Below are 27,091 nucleotides of genomic sequence, written 5' to 3' on the forward strand. Positions count from 1 at the left end.
CCTTTGCTTTTTTCTTTTTCGTCAATGGACATATAGCTTTAATTTTGAAAGGAGATAATATATCAATTTAAATATAATTAGTAGTATTCATAATCTTAGAAAAATTCAATAAATTTCAATTTTAATTTTCCATTCCGGCCATGTCGAGACAGATACCATAAAAAACATTAAGGACATAAAAAAATTATTTCCTACATGAAATTAGGAGGCACATTTGATTCTCATTATTACCATGATTTAGGGTAAACTTTTAGCCCATTTTAATGGGCTACCATAATTAGGGTTTTCTTTTTCACCAAATCTAGACAAGCCCAAAACTCACCCAAACTATATGTAAATAGTAGCCCAAAATTAAGGAAGTTTGTTTTAGCCTTTCTTTCACGAGGAACGCTCACATGTGTTAATTCAAAACTTGCTAGCGAAATCAAATATAGAAGAAGGGCGCAGTCGCATTAACACGCACAGTACTTTGAGCTCTCTCTGCCGCAATGTGCGAAGTCTCTCAGTTTCCCTTTTCTCTCCCTAACAAATTCTCTTTGAAGACCATGGACAAAACCCTAGCCGTCACTCATCGTCTGCTTCCGCTAAGTTTCCGCTTGCCTGCAGCTTCCTCTGTTAATTTCAACGTTAGACTTTCAAGATCAAGCTCAAGGTCCCTTGATCTTGTTGGTTCAAGCTCGCGTGGCTGCACTTTAAAATGCTCAGCTTCAACACTTGGTACTTTATTCTCATTTTCACTTTCTGAATTGTGTTCCTTTTAGCTTATTTTTTGTGTTGTTGTTGTTGTGTCGTGAACAAAATAATACAAAGTGGAAAAGACAATGAATTGTACTGCTTGGTTGTCAAGAAATGAAGGAAAGGAATGGGATTGGAAACTTCGGTATGTTTGTTTCATGTCAAGTTGGTTTTCTCAACACAAGTTAAAGTTTATATGCTAGCTTAGTCGATTATGTCAATGTAAGTTCTGTTTGGTTGCTGAGACATTAATCTTGGCAATAGAAAAGAAGATAAATAAAAAATTTCAATTAGACACTCTGTTTGCTTAAAGTTGCCGGGGCTTCAAAAGAGAATAAAATTTATTGATTTTTAATTTGATCAAAATCCAATTTTGCAATGCTGAGTGAACCACGAGTACTTAGGTCCTAGTAAAGAGAGTACAGGATGTGGAAAATCAAATAACCAGTGGTCCCTGTATCTTCTTTTTGTTACTATTTTCTCAGAAACCTAAAGGTCTTAAGGCAAGGCTTCTCGTAACTCAAAATATGCTGTCTACACACCATGTGTCTGCATGCATTAATTCATTGGCTTGCATATATTTCTTCATTTTCTTGTGCATGAGAATTTGGGTGGGCCCTGGTCTTGTTTTCTCCTTTGATAAATTATGGTAAGGGCCAAATTCAGATGCTAGGGACATCTATGGCTGTCAGGGGAGACACCTTGTACCCCAGAAAAGGTGGCGGCTTGGGTTACAGGGATTTGGAAAACTTTTTGATTTGAGGCTTTTAGCCAATCAAGGGTGGAGGATTTTGACAAACCCTTTCCACTGTGTGTTTGGGTTCCAAGAAAATATTTTTCTCGTGCATAATTGTTAATTGCAAATCCTGGACACTTAAGGAGTACAAGTCATCAGGCTCTTGAAGCTGGTTTGATTTGGGGGATTGGTAATGGATGCAATATTTGGATTCTGGAGGATCGATAGTTGCTAAATCCTTAGTATTTTAAAGCGGTTTCCCCAGTGAAAAAATTAGATGTTTGGGAATGTGTGGGATCTCTACCTGATAAGACCAATTATCTCACTTCACAAAGCTGTTATAATTTGTCAAATCCCTATGAGCACACAATGTGAGGAAGATGGTGCAAGCTCATAATTCCAAAGGCATCTTCACTGTGAGTAGTGTCTATCATGCATCGATATGTGTTTGTGTATGGTGCACAGGGGAAGGTAATCGAGCTTTTTCTATTGAGAAGATTTTGGGATTTGTAGCTGCCTAACAAGATCAAACTTTTCTTATGGAGGTTTTGTCATGGTAATCTTCCAACAGTATAAGCTTTACGCGGGAAGGGTATTAATGTTGGTTCTTGTTGTAGCCTGTGTGGAATAGCATACGAGTCCCTTGTGCATGCGTCTTTTGAATGTGGTCATGCAAGAGCTACTTGATTGGTTTCATCTCTGGGGAGGGTGCCTGCTCATTTTTATGCTCTTGATTTACTGTAACTCTTCCTGCAGATTCAGGTTTTGTTGGAATATTTTTTTTTAATCTTTTGGGTTATTTGGGGGAATCAAAATAATTTACTCCATGTCAAACCTGTCAAAGACCCCTCCATCCACCATGACAGCCACAGCTTCTTATCTTGCTGAGTTTCATTGAACGGTACTGTTTCACTCTCAATCAGTAAGGAATCATTTATCTGCTGTCCAGTGTTGGCAGCCTCATTCAGATCCTTATAAGAAGATAAATGTCGATGATGCTGTTTTCAAGTCTAGCAGAAGTGGAGGTGGTGGTGTTTTTTTTTTTAAGAAATTACAATGTGAACTTATGGAAGGAAGGTCACTTCATAAAAGCCTCTGTCTTGGGTCCATCTGTTATTGAGGCTTGTTCTGTTAAGGAGGATTTGGTTTTGCTGCAGGTTGTGGTTTTCTAGATCTAATCCTTGAATCTGATTCAAGTCATCCATGCAAGGCGGTCAAGGCTCATTCATTGGAAGATTTTGTGTGGTCTCTGTGATTTGTAAGGATATTTGTGTTATTCTCAGAAGGTGTCTTCATTGCACATTATCCTTGCTCCTGGTTCCAGCAGCAGAGCTGCTCATCTTTTGGCTAGGCAAGCTAATAACTGATTGTATTAATTGGATGAAAGTTCATCCAGTTTTCCATACTCAACAATGTACCGATGTACCGACTACTCACTGTACTAGTTATTTATTGAGTTAATGTATCATCACCATTTTTCTTCAAAAAAATAAAAATAAAAAGCGAGTGCTAAGTATTTTGTTTGATTTTTTTTTTTCAGATAACCAAGCAGCAAGATTTCAAGAAGCTTCAAAGAATGGGAATTTAATTCCTCTATACCGATATATATTCTCAGATCACCTAACTCCAGTGCTTGCTTACCGATGTCTGGTTAGGGAAGATGATAGAGATGCTCCAAGCTTTTTGTTTGAGTCAGTTGAGCCTGGCTTGGATGCTTCCACAGTTGTATGACCTTCAACTTTTGCTGTTTTTATACGTGTCAAAATGCATTTTTATGTAATTTCAGTCCTTATATTTGTGTTAGGGGCGATATAGTTTCGTAGGAGCTCAACCAAGAATGGAGATTGTAGCTAAAGAGAACATGGTTACAATAATGGACCATTATGAAGGTCGTCGGATGGAGGAGATTGTGGAGGATCCAATGGAGGTTCCTAGAAAAATCATGGAGGGCTGGAAACCTCAACTTATTGACGAGCTTCCAGAAGCATTTTGCGGTAAGATAAGTTGATAATTATCTCCTTGATGTGCTGTAATCTTCCATTTCAATGTATATCTTTGGTCTTGTTTTGGTTTGCAGGAAGGATAACTTGTCGAAATTGCCTTGGATACATTTGTATTTATGCACTTGAAGTATTGTTCATTGTTCATGCTTCTTTACATTTTCCTTAAGTCTGGAACAAATCAAGGAGAATTTTTTTGATAGAGTCCTGTCTATATATTTCTCTGCATGTTGTAGGTGTTCTCTCTGGAGAAATTTTATGCTTCAAAGAGTATAACGTCCATGAATTTTTTTTTCTTGTTGTCCTCTCTAATTTAGCCTTGAAATTATGTTGACTTTATTCTAAGGGTGATAGTATGTTGATATGCTCCTTTCTTGAATAGGTGGATGGGTAGGCTATTTCTCATATGACACAGTGCGGTATGTAGAGAAGAAAAAGCTGCCTTTCTCTGGTGCCCCACCCGATGATAGGAATCTCCCCGATGTCCACTTAGGCCTTTATGATGATGTGATTGTATTTGATCACGTGGAAAAGGTGATTGTATATTGCTTTTAAACTGATCCAGGGCCCATGTCTTTTTTTCCATATATTTTGCTTATAACTCCATGTTTGTGGTGTCTTCTCTTCTTTAATTTGAGCCTTTCTTTCATTTGAATGAAATGCAATTTCTCATGGTGAAGCTTCGTTTCTGACCCAAATTTTGCACTCTATGTTTTCTTGCACTAAGATGTAAGAACTTGTGGATCCAAGTAAATTATATTTACACTTCAATTACAGAATTCAGGGAACAAAGCATGTATGTCCATCATAAAGCATAATTAAAAAGAAAAAAACTGGCAACATGTCATTTTTTTATTATAAATTTCATTATGTCTAATTTGATAGTTTATCTGGTAATACTTTTCTTCTTTTATTAATTTTGTAATATTCTTGACCTCAGAAAGCTTGTGTGATTCACTGGGTGCAATTAGACCGATTTTCTTCTGTCAAGGAGGCCTATGAGGATGGAATGAATCGACTGGAAAGTATCTTATCAAGAGTGCATGATATTGCTCCGTGAGTAATCCTTTTCTCACTTGTTCTGCCATGCTATATTTTCCTCTAAGGGTACAAGTTCAAGATTAAAATCTCAGGCTCAATTCTCAATTTCAGACCAAGGCTACCTGCAGGTTCAATAAAGTTGTTCACTCGTCTTTTTGGCCCTAAATTGGAGAATTCAAACATGACGAGTGAAGAATACAAGGATGCAGTGTTACAGGCAAAGGACCATATTTTGGCTGGTGATATTTTCCAGATTGTATTAAGTCAGCGTTTTGAACGTCGGACATTTGCAGATCCTTTTGAAATTTACAGAGCTTTGAGGGTTGTCAATCCAAGTCCATACATGACATATTTACAAGTTTGTTCTCCTTCCCTTAAAACCATTTGTTCCAAGATTTCTGACAATTTTAAAATCTGACATTTGTTTGCTTTTCTTGTGATCAGGCTAGAGGATGTATACTGGTTGCTTCTAGTCCTGAAATTCTTACACGTGTGAAGAAGGTATTTCTTACTGACAATGCGATGAATAATCACAGTTGTTTTTCTGTATCTTTCTTGTTTCTCACTTGAATTTGATGTTTGTTGACAGGAGAAGATTACAAACCGACCCCTTGCTGGGACTGTTAGGAGAGGAAAGACCCCTAAAGAAGATCTAATGTTGGAAAAGGAGCTTTTGAATGATCAAAAGCAATGTGCAGAGCACATTATGCTTGTTGACTTGGGGAGGAATGATGTGGGCAAGGTTGGTTCTTGTTAATTTACATGCATGGAATGTGTTAATGAACTAGAAAATGAATATGCAATTGTGTGAATAGTATTCTTTAATGCTCCATTTAATGAGCCATGGCAGCAGTTTCTGAATGTTTTCTTAAAATTTTATACTTGTGCCAATAAATCAGTGCTGAAGACTGGTCCTTCATGCAGGTCTCCAAACCTGGTTCTGTGAAGGTTGAGAAGCTCATGAATATTGAACGATATTCCCATGTTATGCACATCAGCTCAACAGTATGTATCTCTCATCACATTCTATGATTGCAGGTGGCAGTAAGTAGATCTACATGTTATCTTCTATATGTTTTATAGGTCATTTTGATGAATCAGCTATTCCTGTTAATGCATAAAAACTGAATTAAATGAAGTTGGTTCTAGCTAAATAAAAAGACTGGCCAGTTCATTTCTTTGTTTTTATTGGTGACTGTAGGGATCTTCATTTCTTTTGTAAAGCCCTTTTCATTTAATTGATTCATCTTTATAGGTCACTGGAGAGTTGCTTGATAATTTAACTAGATGGGATGTGTTGCGCGCTGCACTGCCTGTTGGTACTGTTAGCGGAGCACCAAAGGTATATATAAATCAGCTTTCCTCTGCTTATATCTGCATCTATGTTCTTTTTGCTGATGTCTCTTCAATTCAAGCTTCGATCCTGTTTTGGAGTGCAACTGAAACAGAGGTTTGCTAAAATTCATTTGTTTTGTTTAAAATTATTCTTTTTATGTTTTCATATCATGTTAGTGTGCTGACATTAAAAATAAATTTTTAAAAAAAAAAAATATATAAATATATTTTTAATGAAAAAAATACTTTGAAAAGTACATTTAGAAGTTACTTATAGACTCGCATAAAAGCACTCGGTTTGACTTGAAAGGAAATTTGACTTTAAGCCTTCACGCTGGTTGATTGTTCTTTGTTCTCGCTATCAACTCTGGTGGAATGTAGGTGAAAGCGATGGAATTGATCGATCAGCTGGAAGTGACCAGACGAGGGCCTTACAGTGGTGGATTTGGAGGCATTTCATTTTCCGGTGACATGGACATTGCCCTTGCTCTTAGGACTATTGTCTTCCCCACCAGTACTCGTTATGATACAATGTATTCATACAAGGATGTGAACACTCGTCGAGAATGGGTAGCTCACCTCCAAGCCGGGGCTGGAATTGTGGCTGACAGTGATCCTGCAGACGAGCAGAGAGAGTGTGAGAACAAAGCAGCCGCACTTGCTCGTGCCATTGATCTTGCAGAGTCAGCATTTCTCAAGAAATGATTTAAAATTTGTAGCTTGTGTTGCAATATTTCTATATTCAAAGGAAATGTGCTGTGTAGTATCTGTGCGAGTACTGACTTGAGTGTTTTTCTTCTTCTTTTTTGGTTAAATGAGGAAACTATAATTCTGTCAGATTATACAGTGGGGACTGGAAAATCTGATAAAGGCAACAAGAATCTGATTTTTCAAAGCGGCCAGATACTGAATAGCCCGGTTCCCGGTTTCTGCAGCTTCAACCAAAAGGACCAAACTGTGTTGTTGATAGATGGGGGCGTAGGCCGCGTCGCTGCCGTGTTCGTCAGTGTTCATCGTTAGCTTCTTGTTTCCACGGTCGTGCTCGTCTTCGGGGTATTTTTACTTGCTCATTTCAAGTTGACCACAGGGTCAAATTGTTGATACACAACACCAATTTTATTCTTCTTAAATTGATCAAAGGCACTGGATTTCGTCAGGTGCATTATTTTGGACGTCCTGTAGCCTCCAGATAAAATAACGTAGCTACCACTACTGTGGAATAGTTTAAAAGTGTGGTAGTAGTTGTTTTTTAAAATATTTTTTTATTTAAAAATGTATTAAAATAATTTTTAAAAAATATTTTTGATATTATTATGGTTATAAAAAAATATTAAAATTTAATTTTAAATAAAAATAAATAAAAATTTTCAAAATTTATTTAAAACATAATTACCAAACAATAGCGCTGTCACGGTCCCACGTCATTTTAATAAACAGAAGAAAAACTCAACCGCCCACCCACCCTCATTTACCTCAAATAGCTTGCAGTTGCTATCAAAATTGATAGCATATAAATTTTTGGTAACGTTGTCACGTGGGCTGTGCAGTGTAATTTGCATTTTTGAAATTATATTCTAAACGGTTTTTTATAAATAAAAAAATTAATTTTTATATTTTTAAATATTTTAATATGCTAATATTACAAATAATTTTTTTAAATAATTTTTAAAAAATTATTATTTTAAATATATTTAAAAAAAAACACTTTAAAAAATATCTATAATAACACTAATCACCCCAAGCAAGTAGCAAACTAAAGACGGTCTTGTTGGGGAAAAAAAGAGAGAAAAAGGAAGAAGATTCATGAGACAAGTGGCTGTTTTTTTTTTAGTCCGCAAAATATATATATATGATGATGATGATGATGAATCTTTGGCTTGTCACGCCACGCAACACCACACTCGTTTTACAACACACAAGAAGTCGACAACTACGTACAGGAAAAGCTTTAAAAGACGCTTCATTCGATACTCTCTATATCTGCTCTCTGCATTTTCATGGCAATCGCTTCTTCTTAAGGTCACATATATATCATCTCTTATATTTTCCCTTTGCTTATATAAATATTTAGATTACGTAGCTGCAATTTAATTTTATCAAGTTTCACGTAGATGAAATGACTCTTTCCTGTGCCTATGTGCTATAAGGTTATGTTTTTTGTTTCACTTGATTGCTGTAATTTTATCATTCAATAGCTGACCTTTTTCTATGTGGAAAACAAGAATCCAACTTTGTGCTTTTGACTATTTCATTTTTGAAGGTAAATGTTTATTGCCTGGTGGGGTATAGCATGTAATTATAATTGGAGAAAAATCTCTTGAACTAGCCAATCCAATTACTAATAGTCATCTTCTTAAATATTTTTTTTTGAGAATCGGTTGATTCTTAACAGCCAAAAAAAAGATACTGGAGTCTGTTCTTCAACCGAATCGAGTGATTCTATTGGTATACGATGACCTGGTTGCTGATAAACAGGATTGACTTGGAGTTCTGGCTCTCAATTTGATTTTTTTAAACCCGCTCTTTAGGTCCCTTTCTCCTTGTTTTTAATGGTTGATTGTGTTTATGTTGTCAGTTAAAGCTATTGATTTCAACATCAACCTTGTAGTGATCTTGACCATCCTCGTATGCGTGCTATAAAATCGGTGTCTTGGAATAGCTAGTTGTGTTCTAATCACGTTGAATTTCGATTAGAGTGAAAGAATGGAATTTACAGAATGATGGGTATATGCTTTTTGGTTTTGTGAGTGATGTGAGGCAGCTCAATTCAAGTATTGATGAAGTGGTAGATAGACTGCAGTCCCGATTTCACCTCTCCATTCCGATTACAAATGGGTTCCGTGCAATTCATGAGCCATTTTATTGCCATTGTTTGTGACAGAAGACATATTTCAACTTGTTAACGTGTTACAAAATGTGTGTTGCCTTTATCCAGAGGAGCGGGCGTGGCAGTAGCTGGTAAATTAGGATTATACTCTTTGTCTACAACTTAGCTATGGGGACCACAAAGATCTACATAGTGTAAGTTCTCCCCCTTCCTTGTTGTGCATTAGCTACTACGAGTTTGGATGTTAAGTTTTCCATTTTTTCCAGGTTTTACTCCTTACATGGACATGTAGAGATTATGGCACGAGAAATCCAGCGAGGAGCTAATGCAGTTCAGGGTGTTGAAGCAACACTTTGGCAGGTAAATTCTGTAGTATATGAGGATCAGTTAATGCTAGAAGGGAATGAAAACTTGTGAACAAGAGGAAGCAGCCTTCAAATTCTCGTGTGTCTGTGTGTGTGAGTGAACGTGTTGGGGGTTGAAGATTAGACTCATAAGATACTCAACAAATTTCACTTGGTGGCATGGAACAGGTACCTGAGACACTTTCCAACTCGATATTGAACAAGGTGAAGGCCAATCCTAAAGCAGATGATGTACCAGTTATTCTGCCAGAACAACTTTTGGAGGCTGATGGTTTTCTCTTTGGTTTTCCTTCTCGTTTTGGTGTGATGGCATCCCAATTCAAAGCCTTCTTTGATGCCACCCATGAGCTATGGGCAACCCAAGCTCTTGCTGGGAAACCTGCTGGATTCTTCTGGAGTACTGGTTTCCATGGTGGAGGCCAGGAACTTGCTGCGTGAGTCTATTCATTCTTCAGCCTCTACTCTCGGAACCTTTTTTGTTATGACTTTATAAATTTTAGCATGACTAAGCTTATAGAAGCTTAGGATTCTGTGGTAAATTTTTCCTCACTCATAGCTGCAGGGTAAGAGGAGCGAATTAGGAGTTTGTGGAATAATTGATATCATAATTGAATATGAGATGCAAAGTCAATAATTGCAAGCTTTAGATAGGTTATGTTAAAACATAGATAGGATGCTTTTAAAGATCCAGGAGGCAATGGTAAAGTTTAAGGAAAGATACACAACAACACTCCTTAAGGCATTGAAGGAGTGCAGGTTTTATGTAGAACATTGATGGCTAACTTATAACCAGGCTTGTAGCAATGATAGCAATAGATACCGAATCATTAAAGCATGCTGAAGTAGTCTAACGCCTTCTGAGAGATAGTGCAGCAGCTGCTAGTTCAGTTACAGACAGAAAAGGCAACTCTTATTGAGAAATGAATTGGCATGGAATAATCCATGCTCACTGCCCTCTGATATTTCTTTTAGAAACTCAAAATGGCAACTTTAATCTGTGAAAAAATAATAACCAACCAGAGTCAAATTCGCTCTTTCAGCTACAAAGAATAAAAACTCATTCTTTATAACTTTTTTTTTTTTAATCTTAATCAATTTTAACATGTTCTAAGCATTCAATGATAGATGCAATGTCATTGAATGCTGAGCAATTTCATCCCGTTGCCCCGTGTGCTTGTTTTTCCTCATCCTCTTTGTCAACATGAGAGGCATGAGAAGTAAGAAAGACCTTTTTTCTTGTTATCAAATCTTGCTGAGAGGTCGGTTTGTCCATCTCACTCTAGGAGCAGCTTTTCCATTCAACCATCAAAAAAAGAGGAAAAAGGATTGTTTCCATTGAGCTCTGCAGCAAAGAAATGCTGCCAAAACAGTGGACAAAATTGCTTGAATAGAATGGAAGGAAAGGAAATTTGGAAGTTCGCTTGTCTTCCTGCTCGTACAATTTATCCTGCACTGCTCCTCCTATCATTGTCTTGATGAATAATTAGATTTAGTATGAAACTGGCATGTTTTAGTAAATGTATGTTCTTAGTTATTGTTTTTCATTTTTTATTCCATATTCATGCGTGCATATGATGTGATAGAAGAAATGTTTTCTACAATGTTGTTCTACACTTTTATTGATCAATCAAGCTGTACATATAGGTCTACGAGAAACTAATTCAAGCCTGGTTACAAGGAAAGATAAGTTACAGAGAAGGATAAGTTACAAGGAAAGATAAAGATAAGTTTAGTTGTTGCTGAATATATGGAAGTTCAAACATGAAGGACTTGATCTTCATTCTGATGATGTTGATCTTTATTCTGATACGATGTCCTGTGATCTCCCACTTGCTGTGAAAAGCTGACGGTCTCTTGATTGTTTGTTCACCTCCTGTTTGCAGATTTACAGCCATAACGCAGTTAGCACACCATGGTATGCTTTTTGTTCCTCTGGGTTACACCTTCGGCAGTGGCATGTTTGAGATGGGTGAAGTGAAAGGTGGGTCTTCTTATGGTGCTGGAACTTTTGCAGCGGACGGGAGCCGTCAACCCTCTGAATTAGAACTCCGACAGGCCTTTTACCAGGGGAAGTATGTTTCTGAAATAACGAAGAAGCTCAAAGGTTAGCCTCCCCGAGCAAACTAGAACATCTTCAAAATGTTGTAAAAACTGATAATGATCCAAATGATCATTTCACTGAAGTTTAATGAAAGAAGACGCTTGATGCAAGAGAGAAGTATGTGTTACTTGTTCCATCAACGTTATCTTTTCTTGAATATCTTTCTGGGAATTAAACTTTGATCTGTGAATTCATCTCACCAAGAAAATGGATATAAGGAACTGGAAGCAAAATGGTATCTTGCTCCATGGTAAATGCTGCAAGTCGTAATCCGTGTGTGATATCACCGATGGTTTTAACCCCTCGTATTATTGTTGATCCTCACAACTCTATTTCACACGTTTAATGTTAGAAATTCGGTTTAAAAACATGATTAATGATCACAAGGGAGACCAGTTCAAATATGGGAACCATTCAAATTTCGAGTTAAGAATTTTCTTTTAATATAAATATTTAACATGAGAAATTCATCTTAGTTCTCAACAATTTCTTTTGTTTAGTAACTAGACTGTTTAAAGTCATAAACATCTATGTTCAAGTTTTAAACATTTTTTAAATTAATTAAAAAAACGTTATAATTAATTCTGTCCAATATAAATAGGGGACATGAGGCTATCTAGAACAGGGTTTTTTTTTTCCCCAAGTCTTTGCATTTTAATTATAGATTTAAAACCCTACTCAGCTTGGTGGGGTCGATCAAAAAACCCATAAGACCCGAGTAAAACTCAGATAAGACCAATTGTTTTATATAATATATATATATATAAAAGCAAAACGCCATTGTTTTAATCATTTACTGTCAAACACTTACAACATGAAGACAGAAAACCTAAACTCTTTAATCTACAAAGCCATATCATGGTGAAAATCACGCCATGGGTTGGTGGATGGATGTGTTGGCAATGCAGGGAGAGTTTGTTGAGCAGTTATTTGGAGGGGAGTTAGATCTTGTGGTGGTGATGATGATCCGGTTTTGATTGGTGTGGACATGGATGTGGGTTTTTTATGTGCTTTTTAAAGTGTTTTTTTTTTTTTAAAAAAAAAAATTATTTTTAGATTAATATTTTTTGATATTTTTTAGATTATTTTAATACACAAATATCAAAAATAATTTTTAAAAACTAAAATAAAAAATATTATTTTTAAATAAAAAATAATTACAACTATACTTTTAAATCCGCTTCTATTTTTGTGGTGAAGATCAACGCAAGTTTGCAAATGAAGGATTTTAAAGGTGAAGAGTGGGGAAGATTAGAGAGAAAATGGAATAGTGGGTTTGTTGTGTTTGTCGTGGAGGTGGCAGAGTAGAGAGATTAAGGAAGTGGCGCACGTTAGCCAAGCAGGGATCTTGGGGATGAAGGATAAGAGAGAAAGAAAACAAGTGTTTTTGTGGCTTGGAACAAAAATAAAAAACTGTAAAGACAAAAAAGAAAGTACAGTGCACGCAAAAAAAAAGGTTGAAATAAGTGGTGGAAAAAAAGAATTTCGCTCCCTCTTTGTGGCTTGGTTCATCGAAGCTGTCACCCTCAGCAGCATAACCGTCGTGTGTGATCTGGAGTCGTGTTGGCATGGCGGTTGAAAAAGAAGACGACGTACTCTGCAATAACGAATCCATCATCACGACACCATCACTTGGATTTGATGATAGCCTTTGGCTTCATTTCAATTACTTATTTGCTCGGTAAATTACTTAATTTAGCACTAATTACAAATCTTGAAAAGATATACACACAAGAGATTACTTTGGTTAGCTGAAGATCCTGTAAATCGACCGGCTTTTGGAGTTTTATCGGAGAGATAATAGCAAAAAACTTCAAGTGAGTGAAATTCTTTTTATTTTGACCTTATCAGGTCAATTTATCTAACCCCTAATTTTATTATTATATCAAGTTAATTATAAGATTGGTTTAAAAACTATGATTTTAATATGTTTTTTTTCTCCTTGGTTGATTCTGGCTGCTTCCTATATCTAGCTAGAGTTATAGGATCTGGAGTTCTTTAATATAAGTATTCTTATTGCTTCACTATTATTATTTTTTGTTGCCTAAACATTTTGTTTTTTCCTCGCCAAGGTGCACGAGAAGTCTACACCTACTAGTTTAGTTTAGACATGAACCTTCCAGTAGGGACCACTCTTTTCCAACGAAAATTCATATAAAGTTCAGTTGATGCAAGAGAAAAAGGAAACGCATGCCCGTCCCTAGTCAATGACATATAATAGCGCGGGTCAATCAGTGTTTTTTTTTTTTTAAAAATATTGGTTAAAAAATAATTTTTTATATATTTTAAATTATTTTAATATGTTAATTTTAAAAAGTAATTTTTAAAAAATAAAAAAATATTATTTTAATAAGAATGATGAAAGTAACACAAGAAAACAAGCCGATTCCCTGCTTTGATCATTCATGGCAGGCAATGGTTGATTTGCTGACGTTTTTTGTAGAAACCTTGAAAAGTAATTTGACTTTGGTGGTGATTGCTTATTTTTAATTTTTTTTAATATATTCAAATAATATTTATTTTAATTTTTAAATTTTATTATTTATATAGCACATAAAAATTTAATTTGAAATAAAAAAAATTAAAAATTACAAAATTAAAGTTCAATCATAAAACACCTTCTTAAAATGTGATTGATATTATAATAACTTTTTTTTCCCAACTATATAGAAAAATTATTTGGTTATTATATAGATTTTGTTTTTTAATACTAAACTCTACATATAATCATGATTCATTAATAAAAACATGTTATTTATGCTAACAAAACGTAGCTGATGACTCAGCATTAGCTGCTGACTCATCATTTTTGTTTTCTATTTCTGTTAGTTTGTTAGCCAACAGTTTCCTAGTCTGTTATTCGGTTATTCTGTTATAACCATCACTTGCTGCATGGCTATATATAGTCATGAGAATAATAATAAACGTAAGACTTTTGGCTTCTGAAAACTGTAGTTCACATTTGGTATCAGAGCCTTTACTGCCTTCTCTCTTTAAACATCTTATAGCAGCAACTAAGATGACAAGCGATGGCAGTTTTGTTCAACCAGCAATTCCTCGCTTCGTAGGACACTAAGATCACTGGAGCATGCTGATGGAAAACTTCCTCCGATCCAAGGAATACTGGCAAGTAGTCGAGACCGGTGTTTCTGTTGCAGCAGATGATACCAACCTCTCAGAAGAACAACAAAAAATGATAGCAGATCAAAGATTGAAAGATTTGCGAGCAAAGAATTATCTTTTTCAAGCCATCGATCGTTCAATTCTTAAGACTATCTTGGATAAAGGAACTTCAAAGGGAATCTGGGATTCTATGAAGAAAAAGTTCCAAGGAAATGCAAGAGTAAAACGTGCACAGCTACAGGCTTTGCGCAAGGATTTTGAAATCCTCCACATGAAGGACGGTGAGACCGTCTCTGATTATTTTTCCCACACCCTCACTATCACTAACAAACTGAGGTTTCTTGGTGAAACATTGAATGATGTTACTGTCATTGAAAAGATCCTGCGATCCATGACTTCAAAATTTGATTACGTAGTCTGCTCCATTGAGGAATCCAAAGATTTGGATACCATGTCCATTGATGAATTACAAAGCAGTCTGTTGGTTCATGAGCAGCGCATGCACAGTCATGTTGTGGAAGAGCAAGCACTGAAGATTACTCATAACAGTAACAGCAGCACATTTGTTCGTAGCAGCAACACCTTTCATGGAAGGGGACGTGGTCGTGGGAGGCAAGGCTTTGATAAATCCCTTGTTGAATGTTTCTACTGCCATGATCTTGGCCATTTCAAGCATGAATGCCCAAAGAAGAGCAAAGAAAGGGATTCACAAGCTTATTATGTTAAAACCAATGAACCATTATTATTAATGGCTTATGTTGACAATACAGAGAAAATGGAGTATAAGGATTTCTGCTCAGAATCTGAATCCCTTGAAGTGGATGAATGCAGAGAACCTGAGTCTGTTGAAATAGATGAATGCATAATGGAGTTACTTCTAATGGCACATATTGAGAAAGAATTTGAATCCCTTGAATTGGATGAATGCAGAGAACTTGAGTCTATTGAAATAGATGAATGCACAATGAAGTTACTTCTAATGGTGCATATTGAGAAAGCACCTGACGAGACAACATGGTTCCTGGATTCAGGATACAGCAATCACATGTCTGGAAACAAGGACTTCTTTGCAGAATTGGATAAGAGTTTTCGCAAAACAGTTAAGCTAGGGGACAACTCCAGCATTGATGTAATGGGAAAGGGCCGCATTCATCTGCAAGTGAACAACATTCCACAAGTGATCTCAGAGGTATTCTATATTCCTGACTTGAAAAACAACCTACTGAGCATTGGCCAATTGCAGGAAAAAGGCTTGGCCATTCTGTTTCGATACAATAAGTGCAAAGTGTATCACCCTGAGAGAGGACTCATCATCGAAACAGCCATGACTCTTAACAGAATGTTTGTTCTTCTAGCAAAGATCCAACTTCATGATCAGAACTGCTTTCTTACTCCAAAACAGAATTTGGATTATCTTTGGCACTATCGGTATGGTCATTTGAGCTTTAGTGGCCTACAAACTCTACAACAAAAGCAGATGGTTCATGGATTGCCACAGCTGAGATGTTCTACACTACCATGTGAGGACTGTGTACTGGGCAAACAACACAGAAACTCATTTCCACGAGAAAGTATGTGGCGAGCATCTCAGCCTCTTCAACTGCTCCATGCAGATATATGTGGACCAATTTCTCCTATCTCCAACAGTCACCAACGGTATCTTCTAACCTTTATTGATGACTGTAGCAGGAAACTTTGGGTGTTTTTCTTGACAGAGAAGTCAGCTGCCTTCAAACGTTTCCAGCTGTTCAAGATAAAGATTGAAAAAGAAGTTGGCATCAGCATCAGGGGATTACGTACTGACAGGGGTAGGGAATTCACATCAAACAAATTCTCTGAGTTCTGCACAACCAATGGCATCCATCGCCAACTCACTGCAACCTTTACTCCTCAGCAAAATGGCGTGGCAGAGAGGAAAAATCGCACAATTATGAACATGGTTCGCAACTTGCTCACTAGTAGGCAGGTTCCCAAAACATTTTGGCCGGAGGCTGTAAACTGGGCAGTGCATGTTCTTAACCGAAGCCCCACATTTGCAGTGCGTAACAAGACACCAGAGGAGGCATGGAGTGGCACAAAACCATCTGTTGCACATTTTCGAGTATTTGGGTGTGTCTCTTATGCTCATATCCCAGACAACAAACGAACAAAGTTGGATAGTAAAAGCTTAAAATGTGTTCTGCTGGGAGTTAGCAAGGAATCCAAGGCTTACCGCCTATATGACCCTCTTTCTCACAAGATAATTATTAGTCGTGATGTTATCTTTAAAGAGGAGGATAGCTGGCCCTGGAGTGAAGATCATGCAGCAGCGATTCATGCATCTCTTGAATGGGGGGACGAAGACATAAACACTGACAGTGGCCAGAATGAAGCTGTAAACAACAATGATATCCCTGCTAAGAATTGTCATGCCAAAGATAATGCAAGTGGATTTGCTAATGGTGATTATCATGTTGGCAGTACAAGTGGATCCACTAATATTGATCATCATGGTGACGGTCCAGAAGGAGATTTAGAGCAGCATCAAACAATCAATGCACATACAAATGCTGAGATTGACAATGTTCCCAGTCCTGCTGTGAGACGTTCACGACAACCACCATCATGGTTACAAAACTATGACAGCGGGGAAGGTTTGTCTGATGAAGATCATCAAGGTGATTTTGCTCTATTTGTTGATGCAGATCCTTTATCTTATGAAGATGCAGCTCGTAGCAATAAATGGAGATGTGCAATGGAGACTGAAATTGATTCTATCAAGAAAAACAACACATGGGATCTCACAAATCTTCCTCATGGCGCAACAATTGTTGGAGTAAAATGGATATATAAAACTAAGCTAAATGAACATGGAGAAGTCGATAAATATAAAGCTCGTCTCATTGCCAAAGGATACACGCAACGACATGGCATCGATTACACAGAGGTATTTGCTCCTGTGGCTCGCATGGACACGATACGACTAATACTTGCTCTAGCTGCTAAAAAAGGGTGGTCTTTATTCCAGTTAGATGTCAAGTCTGCTTTTCTTCATGGTGAGTTGAATGAGGAGGTGTATGTTGAACAACCCCCTGGTTATGTAGTTAAAGGAGAAGAAAACAAAGTGTATCGCTTACGAAGAGCATTGTATGGGTTGAAACAAGCTCCACGAGCATGGTACAGCAGCATTGAAGCCTATTTTCTGAAGGAAGGATTTGAGAAGTGTCCCTATAAACACACTTTGTTCATCAAGAAAGCATCAAACGGTACCTTCTTATTGCTTGTATGTCTGTATGTAGATGACCTCATCTTTACTGGAAATGATGAAACATTGTTCATCTCCTTCAAATGTTCCATGCTGAAGGAATTTGATATGACAGATCTGGGCAGAATGCGGTATTTTCTTGGTTTAGAAATACTGCAACGAGCTGATGGTATTTTCATTTGTCAAAGGAAATATGCTCAGGAGGTGTTGGAATGATTTAATATGGCTGGGTGCAATGTTGTATCTAATCCTATAGTTCCAGGATTCAAGCTAGTTACAAATTCTAGGGGCATGACAATCAACAGCACTCAGTACATGCAAATGATAGGTAGTCTGATGTATTTAACATCCACTAGACCTGACATTATGTTTGTTGTGAATCTGCTCAGTCGAAATCTAGCACATCCTACAGAAATCCATCTTCAAGCAGTCAAGAGAGTACTTCGTTATATCAAGGGGACTCTCGCATATGGCATCCTTTATAAATCAAGTGGCAATACAGAACTACTTGCCTACACCGACAGCGATTACGCAGGAGATTTGGAGGACAGAAAAAGCACATCAGGTTTCCTATTTGTATTAAGTTCTGGAGCTGTATCTTGGTCATCAAAGAAACAACCTGTTGTCACACTCTCCACCACTGAAGCCGAGTTCATTGTTGCTGCCTCTTGTGCTTGTCAGGCTGTGTGGTTGAGAAGAATGTTGGAAAAACTCAATCATACCTCTGCTGGAACTACGATAGTATACTGTGATAATAGTTCTACTATTAAACTCTCCAAAAATCCAGTCATGCATGGTAGAAGCAAGCATATTGATGTTCGCTTCCACTTTCTTCGTGACTTAATTCGTGATAAAGTGGTAACTCTGCTGCATTGTCGCTCTCAAGATCAATTAGCTGATATCATAACCAAACCATTGCCACGAATTGTTTTTGAGAGGCTGCGCATGTTGATGGGTGTCTGTGAAGATCCAGAAGTAAACTGAAATTGATATCTTAAGTTTAAGGGAAGGAATGTTAACAAAACGTAGCTGATGACTCAGCATTAGCTGCCGACTCATCATTTCTGTTTTCTATTTTCGTTAGTTTGTTAGCCAACAGTTTCCTAGTCTGTTATTCGGTTATTCTGTTATAACCATCACTTGCTGCATGGCTATATATAGTCATGAGAATAATAATAAACGTAAGACTTTTGGCTTCTGAAAACTGTAGTTTTACAATTTTATTTTTATTTTTTATATAAAAATTTATTTTACAGTAATTTTAATCAAATATATATATTTTAAAATTATAATTGCAAAAACTACACCTGTGTAAAATGTACTCTTAGATACCACAAACACAATTTTTCAGTCCCAATATATATATATATATTACATCTTGAGACGATGCTAGAAAAGTGTTAATCCTAAGATTTTTATATCTTGACTTTTTACCATTTTACAGCTGAACTATTTTTATTTTTACTTTTACTTTTACTTTTACTTTTACTTTTTACAGCTCTAAGGGTCAATTTTTAACTCTTATTAACTGTGAATTAATTGCTCCCATCTAATAAAACTAAATTTGAAAAAAAAAATCACATTGGAGAAAATAGCATTGGAATAGTAATCTCATCAATCAGCAACACTCCACCGATTTAAAAATAATTAAAAACGACCCTTATATCTCCTTGGCATGGATACGATTCGAATAAAATAAAAAAATATCTCCTAAAAAAAGATAAAGATAATAAAATAAAATAAAAACGACCTCGTTTTATCTCAGCCACCTTTGACAAATAAACAACAATCATACGAGGACAAACAGTCAAACAGAATCACATCTCCATCTCCTCCAATTCCAAAAGAAAATGGAGTCCATCTTGCGATCCTTAACGGGTCAAGACCCGAACCCGGATGATTACAGAAACATCGAGTTCTGGTCAGACCCGGAACGGTCCGGTTGGCTAACAAAGCAAGGAGACTACATAAAAACCTGGCGACGTCGCTGGTTCGTTCTCAAACAAGGGAAACTTCTCTGGTTCAAGGAGAGAAGCGTGACGCGAGGGTCAATTCCACGCGGGGTGGTCCCAGTGGGCAAGTGCTTGACCGTGAAAGGTGCAGAGGATGTGCTTAACAAACCTTATGCTTTTGAGCTTTCAACGAGCCAAGAAACAATGTATTTTATAGCAGATTCGGAGAAAGAGAAAGAGGAGTGGATCAATTCGATTGGGAGGTCAATTGTTCAACACTCACGGTCTGTTACTGATTCTGAGATTGTTGATTATGACAGCACTCGCTGATCAACCTGTTTTTCTTGTATCAATTAAAAAAAAAAAAGGTAACTAAATACTATGTTTGTTTTTGTTGCTCCTGCTGTTGTGTATGTAATGATGAATCTTGTGCTTTTCTTATAGTTTAATCTGAGTGTTTGTTCGTTTAATTTTTGGAGATTTTGATGTTTTGTAATTGAATCTGCTTGCTTATTTTGTGATTTAACTTTGTTGCTTGATTGCAATAATCAGGTGGATAGTTGACTGTTAGAAAACTCAGTTCGAAGGAATTTACATTTGGGGTTTTGATAAATGTTTTATTCTTCTTGATTTTTTAATATTCGTGCTTGATTGAGAATGAAGGGTTGTGGAATCTGTTCATTCATTAAAAAGAGCCCGCATTTCCAGTTACTTTACGGGAAAGCAATAGATTTTTCTTTTTGTGTTGGGGATTTTGTGAAGGGATTTGGTATATTGTTATTATACACATTAAGGCTGTAGGGCTTTAGCGAGATTTCGGTTTAAAATCAGAAGAAATGAAATAGATTACAAGAGATTGGAGTTTGGTTCCTGTCAAATTATATGTTTTGGCCAAGTAGGTCAGATTATGCAGATTGATGATGAACTTCTTAGTTCTTCAAAACGCAGTTGGATACTTCAGTCCATTAATATTACTGGTTCAGTTAGATCCTTGAAATTCTTTGTGTAGTTGTCATGGGGATCAGGTGGGAATTCAGCTTCTTGGGAAGGGTTTAGGAAACTGTGTTCGTTCGAAACACTAAGCTTTAGGTGAACAAATCTGATATTTAAAACATATGCTTTAGCTCTGGTATGTTTTACATCTAAACTCATCCACCTGCATACTCTGATGTGTTCTTCTCGCCTTAGCTCAGACCTTAGCAGCAAGAACAACCCCAACTCTCAAGCACAACAGTTTTGTTTTGTTGCTAGAATTCAGTTTCAGTCCCACTAGGCTTGTTGCCCGATTGAATGGATCCACTTTGTTGCTGCATCATTTGTCCTGTTGGCTTTGTGTGATTCAACATTGGACATGATAGTTCTTAAGATTAGATGTGTGCGATAATCATTAAACATAATTTTTAAATCCTAGAGAAATATAACGAGTCAAAGGGGATGCTTTTGACTTTGTTTTCTGAGTTGCAATGCAAGCAGAGTGGTCATTGGTGTGATGAGAGAAGTTTTGAGCTCACTGTCACAGGAGTTGGTTTTGAATCATGAGATATCCACTTCATGCGGTTATGAATTAAGATAAAAGTGCAAAATTTCTGTTGTAGAACTTTGTTTGGGTTACTTCTTGATCGGGCACTGGCACATGAGAATTATAACAAAGATGGCAGGAAAAATATGGACTGATCTAGGCTTTGGGTCGGCTAAGTTTCAAGTTAACTTGTTGGGTTAGTTCGAGTTTTAAAACATGGATAAAGAATCTTGGGTTTCACAAAAAAAAAACATGCATGCTAATGCTTCTTTAAAGTTAATTTATTATTTATTTATAATTTATTTTAATTTTATTAATGTTCCATGTTAATGAATTTTTATTAAAGAATATTTTTCAACAAAATGAGTGAATCCATTAACAAAATGAAAGGATCAGTATTTTACTGTGGATGGTCTCATATTTCACTATTGTTTTGCACAATGAAAGACCATTTTACCCTTTACATTGAAACCCATGTAACTTACTTTCAGGGGCAAAAACATCTTTTCAACGAGATTAATTTGTCATTGCAAGCTTGGAAGGGGCTAGAATAGTACTTTTAATTTGCATAGTGTATTGTCTAAAATACCTTTATATATTAAATTTTGTTTTGGTTAGGGGTATTTTTGGTTTTTCTCTTTTCAAAGCCAATGCAATTACTAAAGTGCCCTTACAAACAAAAAATATATAACTTGCATTAAGAGGCTTTTTAGTCTTTTCATGTTGGTTTTTTTATTGATATTATGTTAGGTAAAGGGCAATATGGTATTTTGAGAAATTAAAAAATATATATATAAAAAAGTTGTTAACATGTGCAACACATGTATCAGCGAGTAAAAGAAGCTCGGCTCTTTGAGTGACATATGTAAACTTCTCCAGTGGACAAACACCTCCATCAATAGTAGTGTTAGGAGCAACTCATTAATATTTTTATGAAAAATCGGTGTGTGTCGGCGAAGGATGTATGGTGTAGCTCTAATCAATTCCACCCCCCGTCTCTTCTCTATTCTTTCTTCTCTCTTTTTTTTGGTAAAATATAAAGGTGATTTTTAATTTGTTTTTCATATCTAATTTAGTTTTATTCATTTGATTTCATGTTTGATTTCTTTTTTTAAAAAAATATTTTTTTCTTCAATTTAGTTCCTCATTAATTGATTTTATTTTATTTTTGTATCAATTTAGTTCCTATTATTTTAATTATTGCTTATGTGCCTTTAATTTTTTTTATATTGAATTATTTGATAATTGAATGTCATTATTTTATTCAACTTGTTTTTAACGGGTTTGTCCTGATATTACAATCAAGTTGGATATTTAGCATACTAACTCAATTAGTCTGATAAATTTTGTTTTTGTGTCAATTTTTTTTGTTAGATCATTGTTTTGTCGTTATATTTCTTATTTCATGCTATAAAAATCATTCGATTTTATTAAACTTAATAAAGTTAATAACTTGAATTATTATTTTTATAAAAAAACTTAAGTTGTCTTGACATTTTTTTATTATAACAAATTAAGCAATCTTACATCGTATGATACGAACCACCTAATTTTAACTAAAATATATTTATTAACCATATTTTTATTAAAACAAATTTCTTGTTTTTTGGTAAGCATTTTTACCAAATCACTAACAAACAAAATTGAGAAACCTAGATTCCACATGTGGGACAACCGACTCTGCATCGTGGCAGATAAAATATCTTATAAATGAATTCGGCCCAAAACTAGAGAAGATACATTGCGAGCTGGCAAACAATTAGTGGGTGTTTGCGTCCTCTTAAAGAAAAAAGTAATTTGGATAGCACTTCAGCATCTGGATGGCAACTTTTTGATAAAAAAAAAAAAAAAAAATTACATTTTCATTTTCTGTTCATTTTCGGGTCAGGTGTCCCTTTATGACTTTTGGAGGTAGATGGAGTTTGTTTTTATATTTTAAAAAAATATTAATTTTTTTAAAATTAATATTTTTTTTAATGTTTTTACTTTAAATTTTAATAATATATTATATTAAAAATAATTTTTAAAACATAAAAAAATATATTTAAAAAATAACTACAAACTATAATCTCAAACAACATAAATAAAAAGGAGAAAAAGTCGCAAGAAAGATCAGGGAAAAAGCAATGATGAAAGAAGAGCTGATTTTTGTTCCAGGCCCCGGTATCGGTCACTTAGCATCAGGCCTTGAATTAGCAAAGCGCCTGCTCGACCATGATGATCGATTATCAATCACAACACTTGTTATGAACATGCCCTTTACTCCATCTATTAATTCATACACCAGATCTCTCACTGCATCACAATCCCGCATCAAACTCGTTGATCTTCCCCAAGTGGATCCTCCCCCACCAGAGCTCTTAACGAAATCTGCAGAAGCTTATATCTGTGATTTCGTTGAAAGTTACATACCCCATGTCAAAACTACTGTCACGGATATTATATCATCCCTGTCGAACTCGGATGTCCGAGTTGCCGGGTTTATTTTTGATTTCTTTTGCGTGTCCATGATTGACATTGCAAATGAATTCAGTCTCCCTCCTTATATTTTCGTAACCTCCAATGCAGGATTCTTGGGTCTTATGCTAAACCTACCCAAACGCCATGATGAAATCAGCGAGGTGATGCAAATGTCTGATCCTGATTTGTTAATACCAGGTTTTTTCAATCCTGTTCCATCACGAGTCTTGCCTGATGCTGTATTTAATAAACATGGTGGTTATGCTGCTTATGTTAAGGTTGCTCAAAGGTTCAAGGATGGAAAAGGTATAATCGTGAACACATTTGCTGAGCTGGAGCCTTTTGCGCTTAGGTCCTTCTCTGATGATCACCGAATCCCTCCAGTTTACCCTGTCGGGCCAGTGCTCCACCTAAAGGGTCAGCCTCACCCTGAAATAAACCAGGATCAGTTGGACAAAATCATGAAATGGCTTGATGAACAGCCTCAATCATCTGTGGTGTTTCTATGCTTCGGAAGCTTTGGGAGCTTTAGCCCCCCACAAGTGAAAGAAATAGCACTTGGCATCGAGCAAAGTGGGATCAAATTCTTGTGGTCCATGCGTTTTCCAGGCTCTCCGTCTAATCAGTTCACGAATCCTGAAGATGTGTTACCAGAAGGATTCTTGGAACGCATAGAAGGACGAGGGATAATGTGTGGATGGGCACCGCAGGTTGAAGTCCTAGCTCACAAGGCAATAGGAGGGTTCGTGTCTCATTGTGGGTGGAACTCCATCTTGGAGAGCTTGTGGTACGGTGTTCCTATCGTTACATTTCCTATATATGCTGAACAGCAGCTTAATGCTTTTAGGATGGTGAGGGAATTGGGACTGTCAGTGGAGCTGAAACTGGATTACAGGGTAGGTGGTGATCTTGTGACGGCAGATGAGATAGCAAAATCTGTAATATGTGTTATGCAAAGTGATAGTGAGGTGAGGAAGAAGGTGAAAGAAATGAGCGAGAAAGGCAGGAAGGCTGTGATGGATGGTGGATCTTCTTTCACTTCCATCACACAACTCATCCAGGATATAACAGGAAACAACTGATATGAATACCGCCTGCTAGCAAGGGTTGATTTCCATTGTAGTTGAAGAAATTGTGTGTGAAAAATAAGGTATTCCTGGATGTAAAACGTTAGCAATGCTTTCCATATATCAGCCTTTCATTTTGCTGTCTCCTGAATCTCTCTACTTGTTCTTCTAGTTTCCAAGGTGTGATGTTTTCTCAACTTGATCTTCGATATTGTTACAGAGTCCTGTTATAGCTCCTTTTGCAGAAACAAATATATCAGATTTGAAGTCTTCAAATTTCATCATGCAGTCTTTACAAGGATAGGATTGCAGAGTTGCTGTCTTATATATTTCTGTCATATGGACCTCCAAGTCATTTTTGCAAGTCTTTTTTTTTTCCCATTAATCTTTGATTCTGCAAGACTAGCAAGCTCTCTGTGTTTGTTGCTTGGCATTCGAGGAGTGAGCTCTAGAATTTTTGTTCAGAAGGAAAAAAGGCTCTAGGATTCTCTGTTTACTGTTCACCCTATCTTGACAACGTGACACCATGGACGTGGTCTTGTTTGCCGAGCTGTTTGGATAATTACGGGTCCGTCGGCCAGTTAGAAAAAGGCGAGCCAGTCCAAAGACTTCGAAGCAGTCTTTTAGAATGTTTACTTTTTAAAATATTTTTTATTTTATATAAAAAATTATTTTTTTATTAACATATTAAAATGATTTAAATTATAATTTATTTCTCCTTGTACTCTATCAAGAATAATTATAATTTTATTGTCTATAAAAATTGAAGAGTTAATTAAAAACTAAATTGATCAATCCGGGAATTAAGGACTGTTAACCGATTAAATGAATCCACTTTGTTGCATCATTTGTCCTGTTGGCTTTGTGTGATTCAACATTGGACATGATAGTTCTTAAGATTAGTTGTGTGCGATAATCATTAAACATAATTTTAAAATCCTAGAGAAAAATAACGAGTCAAAGGAGATGCTTTTGACTTTGTATTCTGAGTTGCAGTGCAAGCAGAGTGGTCACTGCTATGATGAGAGAAGTTTTGAGCTCATTGTCACAGGAGTTAGTTTTGAATCATGAGATATCCACTTCATGCAGTTATGAATTAAGATAAAAATGCAAAATTTCTGTAATAGAATTTTGTTTGGGTTACTTCTTGATCAACCACTAGCACATGAGAATTATAACAAAGATGGCAGGAAAAATATGGACCGATCTAGGGTTTGGGTCGGCAAAGTTCCAAGTTGACTTGCTTGGTTAGTCTGAGTTTTAAAAACATGAATAGAGAAACTTGGGTTTCATAAAAAAAATATACATGCTAATGCTTCTTTAAAGTCAATTTGTTATATCCATAATTTATTTTAATCTTATTAATGTTTCATGTTAATGAATTTTTATTAAAGAATATTTTTCAACAAAATGAGTGAATCCATTAACAAAACAAAAGGAGATAGTATAAATATTGTGGATGGTCCACATTTCAGTATAGATTTGCATAGTGAAAGATCATTTTACCCTTCACATTGAAACCCATGTAACTTACTTTCAGGGGCAAAAATATCTTTTCAACGAGATCAATTTGTCATTGCAAGCTTGGAAGGGGTTAATGGAATAGTACTTTTAATTTTAATTTGCATAATGTATTTGATTAGTACTTAAAAGTGCATTTTTTATCAAGGTTTTATATCATCATTTTGCACTTGAAGTAGCAATAACTCTTGAACTAAAGCATGTTTTATAATAATATATTTAATAATATAAGATACTTTTAATTTATGGTAAATGTTCATCTTAAATGCATGCCTATCACATAAATGAAAGATTTGATTGATGAGTTTAAGTACTGAAATTGAAAGGACAAAGAGATGGCCAAACTTAGAAAAGATATGGTGATTCAGTCCAAACTAGAATATTATTCGGTAATTAGGTCATATCTAGAGTTCTAGATCTCAGATTTAGATCTGCTTTATATGGATAAAAAGATAACACATAGGCTTAAAGCTTTCATGTGGAGTCCAAGATTTAAAAAGGTTGTTTTCAAGTCCAAATTATAGCAATAACGGAGAAGTCTGAATCTGTCCTGCAACCCAGACATTATTCAGTGTGCAGCCCATATTTTGAGTTCTAAAAGTCCAAATGACCTCAATTTTTTTTCCTGAAAAGATGAGACAATTTCCTAGAACTTTCATGATACAGGTGGTTCAAATTCAGACGTTATCAATGATGTTTTATTCAGATAAGAAGATAAAGACTGTCACTAAGTGAAGATGTGGCCACCCACTCAACAATTAGTCATCAAATCAATAGTTCTAAATTTTGGCATATAAAAGGAGGCATTTGCCATGCATTTGGGCATCTTGGTTTCCAAATCAAGATCATGCTCTTTATTTCTTTTTTTATATTTTTGTAATGTTTAAGTTTTATTTCATGTTATATTTTTCTTAATCTCTTGTTTATGCTTTTCATTTCCTTTACTATACTTATGTTCTTATGTTGTTTATTTATATTTATCTTCTTCATTATATTTAGCTAAATTTATTATGTCAAGGTGAAAAGGTTTCACTAATGGTGTTAGAATAGGTATAATATAAATTT

At 35.8% G+C, this 27,091-nt stretch overlaps 4 protein-coding genes across 10 annotated transcripts; all 4 read left to right on the plus strand.

Moving 5' to 3' along the window:
- Positions 1-428: 428 nt before the first annotated feature.
- Positions 429-7,019, plus strand: LOC118035213 (anthranilate synthase alpha subunit 2, chloroplastic). 4 transcript variants are annotated; one of them, XM_035040733.2, is made up of 11 exons: positions 429-717; positions 3,012-3,196; positions 3,276-3,465; positions 3,854-4,005; positions 4,412-4,527; positions 4,624-4,870; positions 4,957-5,013; positions 5,102-5,254; positions 5,437-5,517; positions 5,768-5,854; positions 6,229-7,019. In XM_035040733.2, exons 1-11 carry the CDS (start codon positions 489-491, stop codon positions 6,550-6,552), a joined length of 1,821 nt encoding a protein of 606 aa, XP_034896624.1. In that variant the 5' UTR covers positions 429-488; the 3' UTR covers positions 6,553-7,019. The 4 variants fall into 4 exon arrangements, with proteins under 4 accessions (XP_034896624.1, XP_073267607.1, XP_073267608.1 ...); XM_073411506.1 differs by having other exon boundaries at positions 576-717; positions 3,287-3,465; XM_073411507.1 differs by lacking the exon at positions 429-717 and adding an exon at positions 797-2,893 and having other exon boundaries at positions 3,287-3,465.
- A 690-nt stretch (positions 7,020-7,709) lies between these two features.
- Positions 7,710-11,297, plus strand: LOC118035212 (probable NAD(P)H dehydrogenase (quinone) FQR1-like 3). Of its 3 annotated transcripts, none has more exons than XM_035040731.2 (5): positions 7,710-7,866; positions 8,783-8,868; positions 8,941-9,034; positions 9,208-9,473; positions 10,923-11,297. In XM_035040731.2, exons 2-5 carry the CDS (start codon positions 8,843-8,845, stop codon positions 11,146-11,148), a joined length of 612 nt encoding a protein of 203 aa, XP_034896622.1. In that variant the 5' UTR covers positions 7,710-7,866; positions 8,783-8,842; the 3' UTR covers positions 11,149-11,297. The 3 variants fall into 3 exon arrangements, with proteins under 3 accessions (XP_034896622.1, XP_034896623.1, XP_073267373.1); XM_035040732.2 differs by having other exon boundaries at positions 7,863-7,994; XM_073411272.1 differs by lacking the exon at positions 7,710-7,866 and having other exon boundaries at positions 8,121-8,868.
- A 7,997-nt stretch (positions 11,298-19,294) lies between these two features.
- On the plus strand, positions 19,295-19,929 carry LOC118035211 (pleckstrin homology domain-containing protein 1). The gene has a single exon (XM_035040730.2). The coding sequence runs from the start codon at positions 19,358-19,360 to the stop codon at positions 19,787-19,789; it is 432 nt and encodes a 143-aa protein (XP_034896621.1). The 5' UTR covers positions 19,295-19,357; the 3' UTR covers positions 19,790-19,929.
- A 3,123-nt stretch (positions 19,930-23,052) lies between these two features.
- LOC118035210 (UDP-glycosyltransferase 71K1-like) lies at positions 23,053-24,650 on the plus strand. Of its 2 annotated transcripts, XM_035040729.2 has the most exons (2): positions 23,053-23,599; positions 23,717-24,650. In XM_035040729.2, exons 1-2 carry the CDS (start codon positions 23,105-23,107, stop codon positions 24,518-24,520), a joined length of 1,299 nt encoding a protein of 432 aa, XP_034896620.1. In that variant the 5' UTR covers positions 23,053-23,104; the 3' UTR covers positions 24,521-24,650. The 2 variants fall into 2 exon arrangements, with proteins under 2 accessions (XP_034896620.1, XP_034896619.1); XM_035040728.2 differs by having other exon boundaries at positions 23,053-24,650.
- Positions 24,651-27,091: the final 2,441 nt, after the last annotated feature.

The sequence above is a fragment of the Populus alba genome, chromosome 9, assembly GCF_005239225.2.
Source record: "Populus alba chromosome 9, ASM523922v2, whole genome shotgun sequence".
Lineage (NCBI taxonomy): Eukaryota > Viridiplantae > Streptophyta > Magnoliopsida > Malpighiales > Salicaceae > Populus > Populus alba.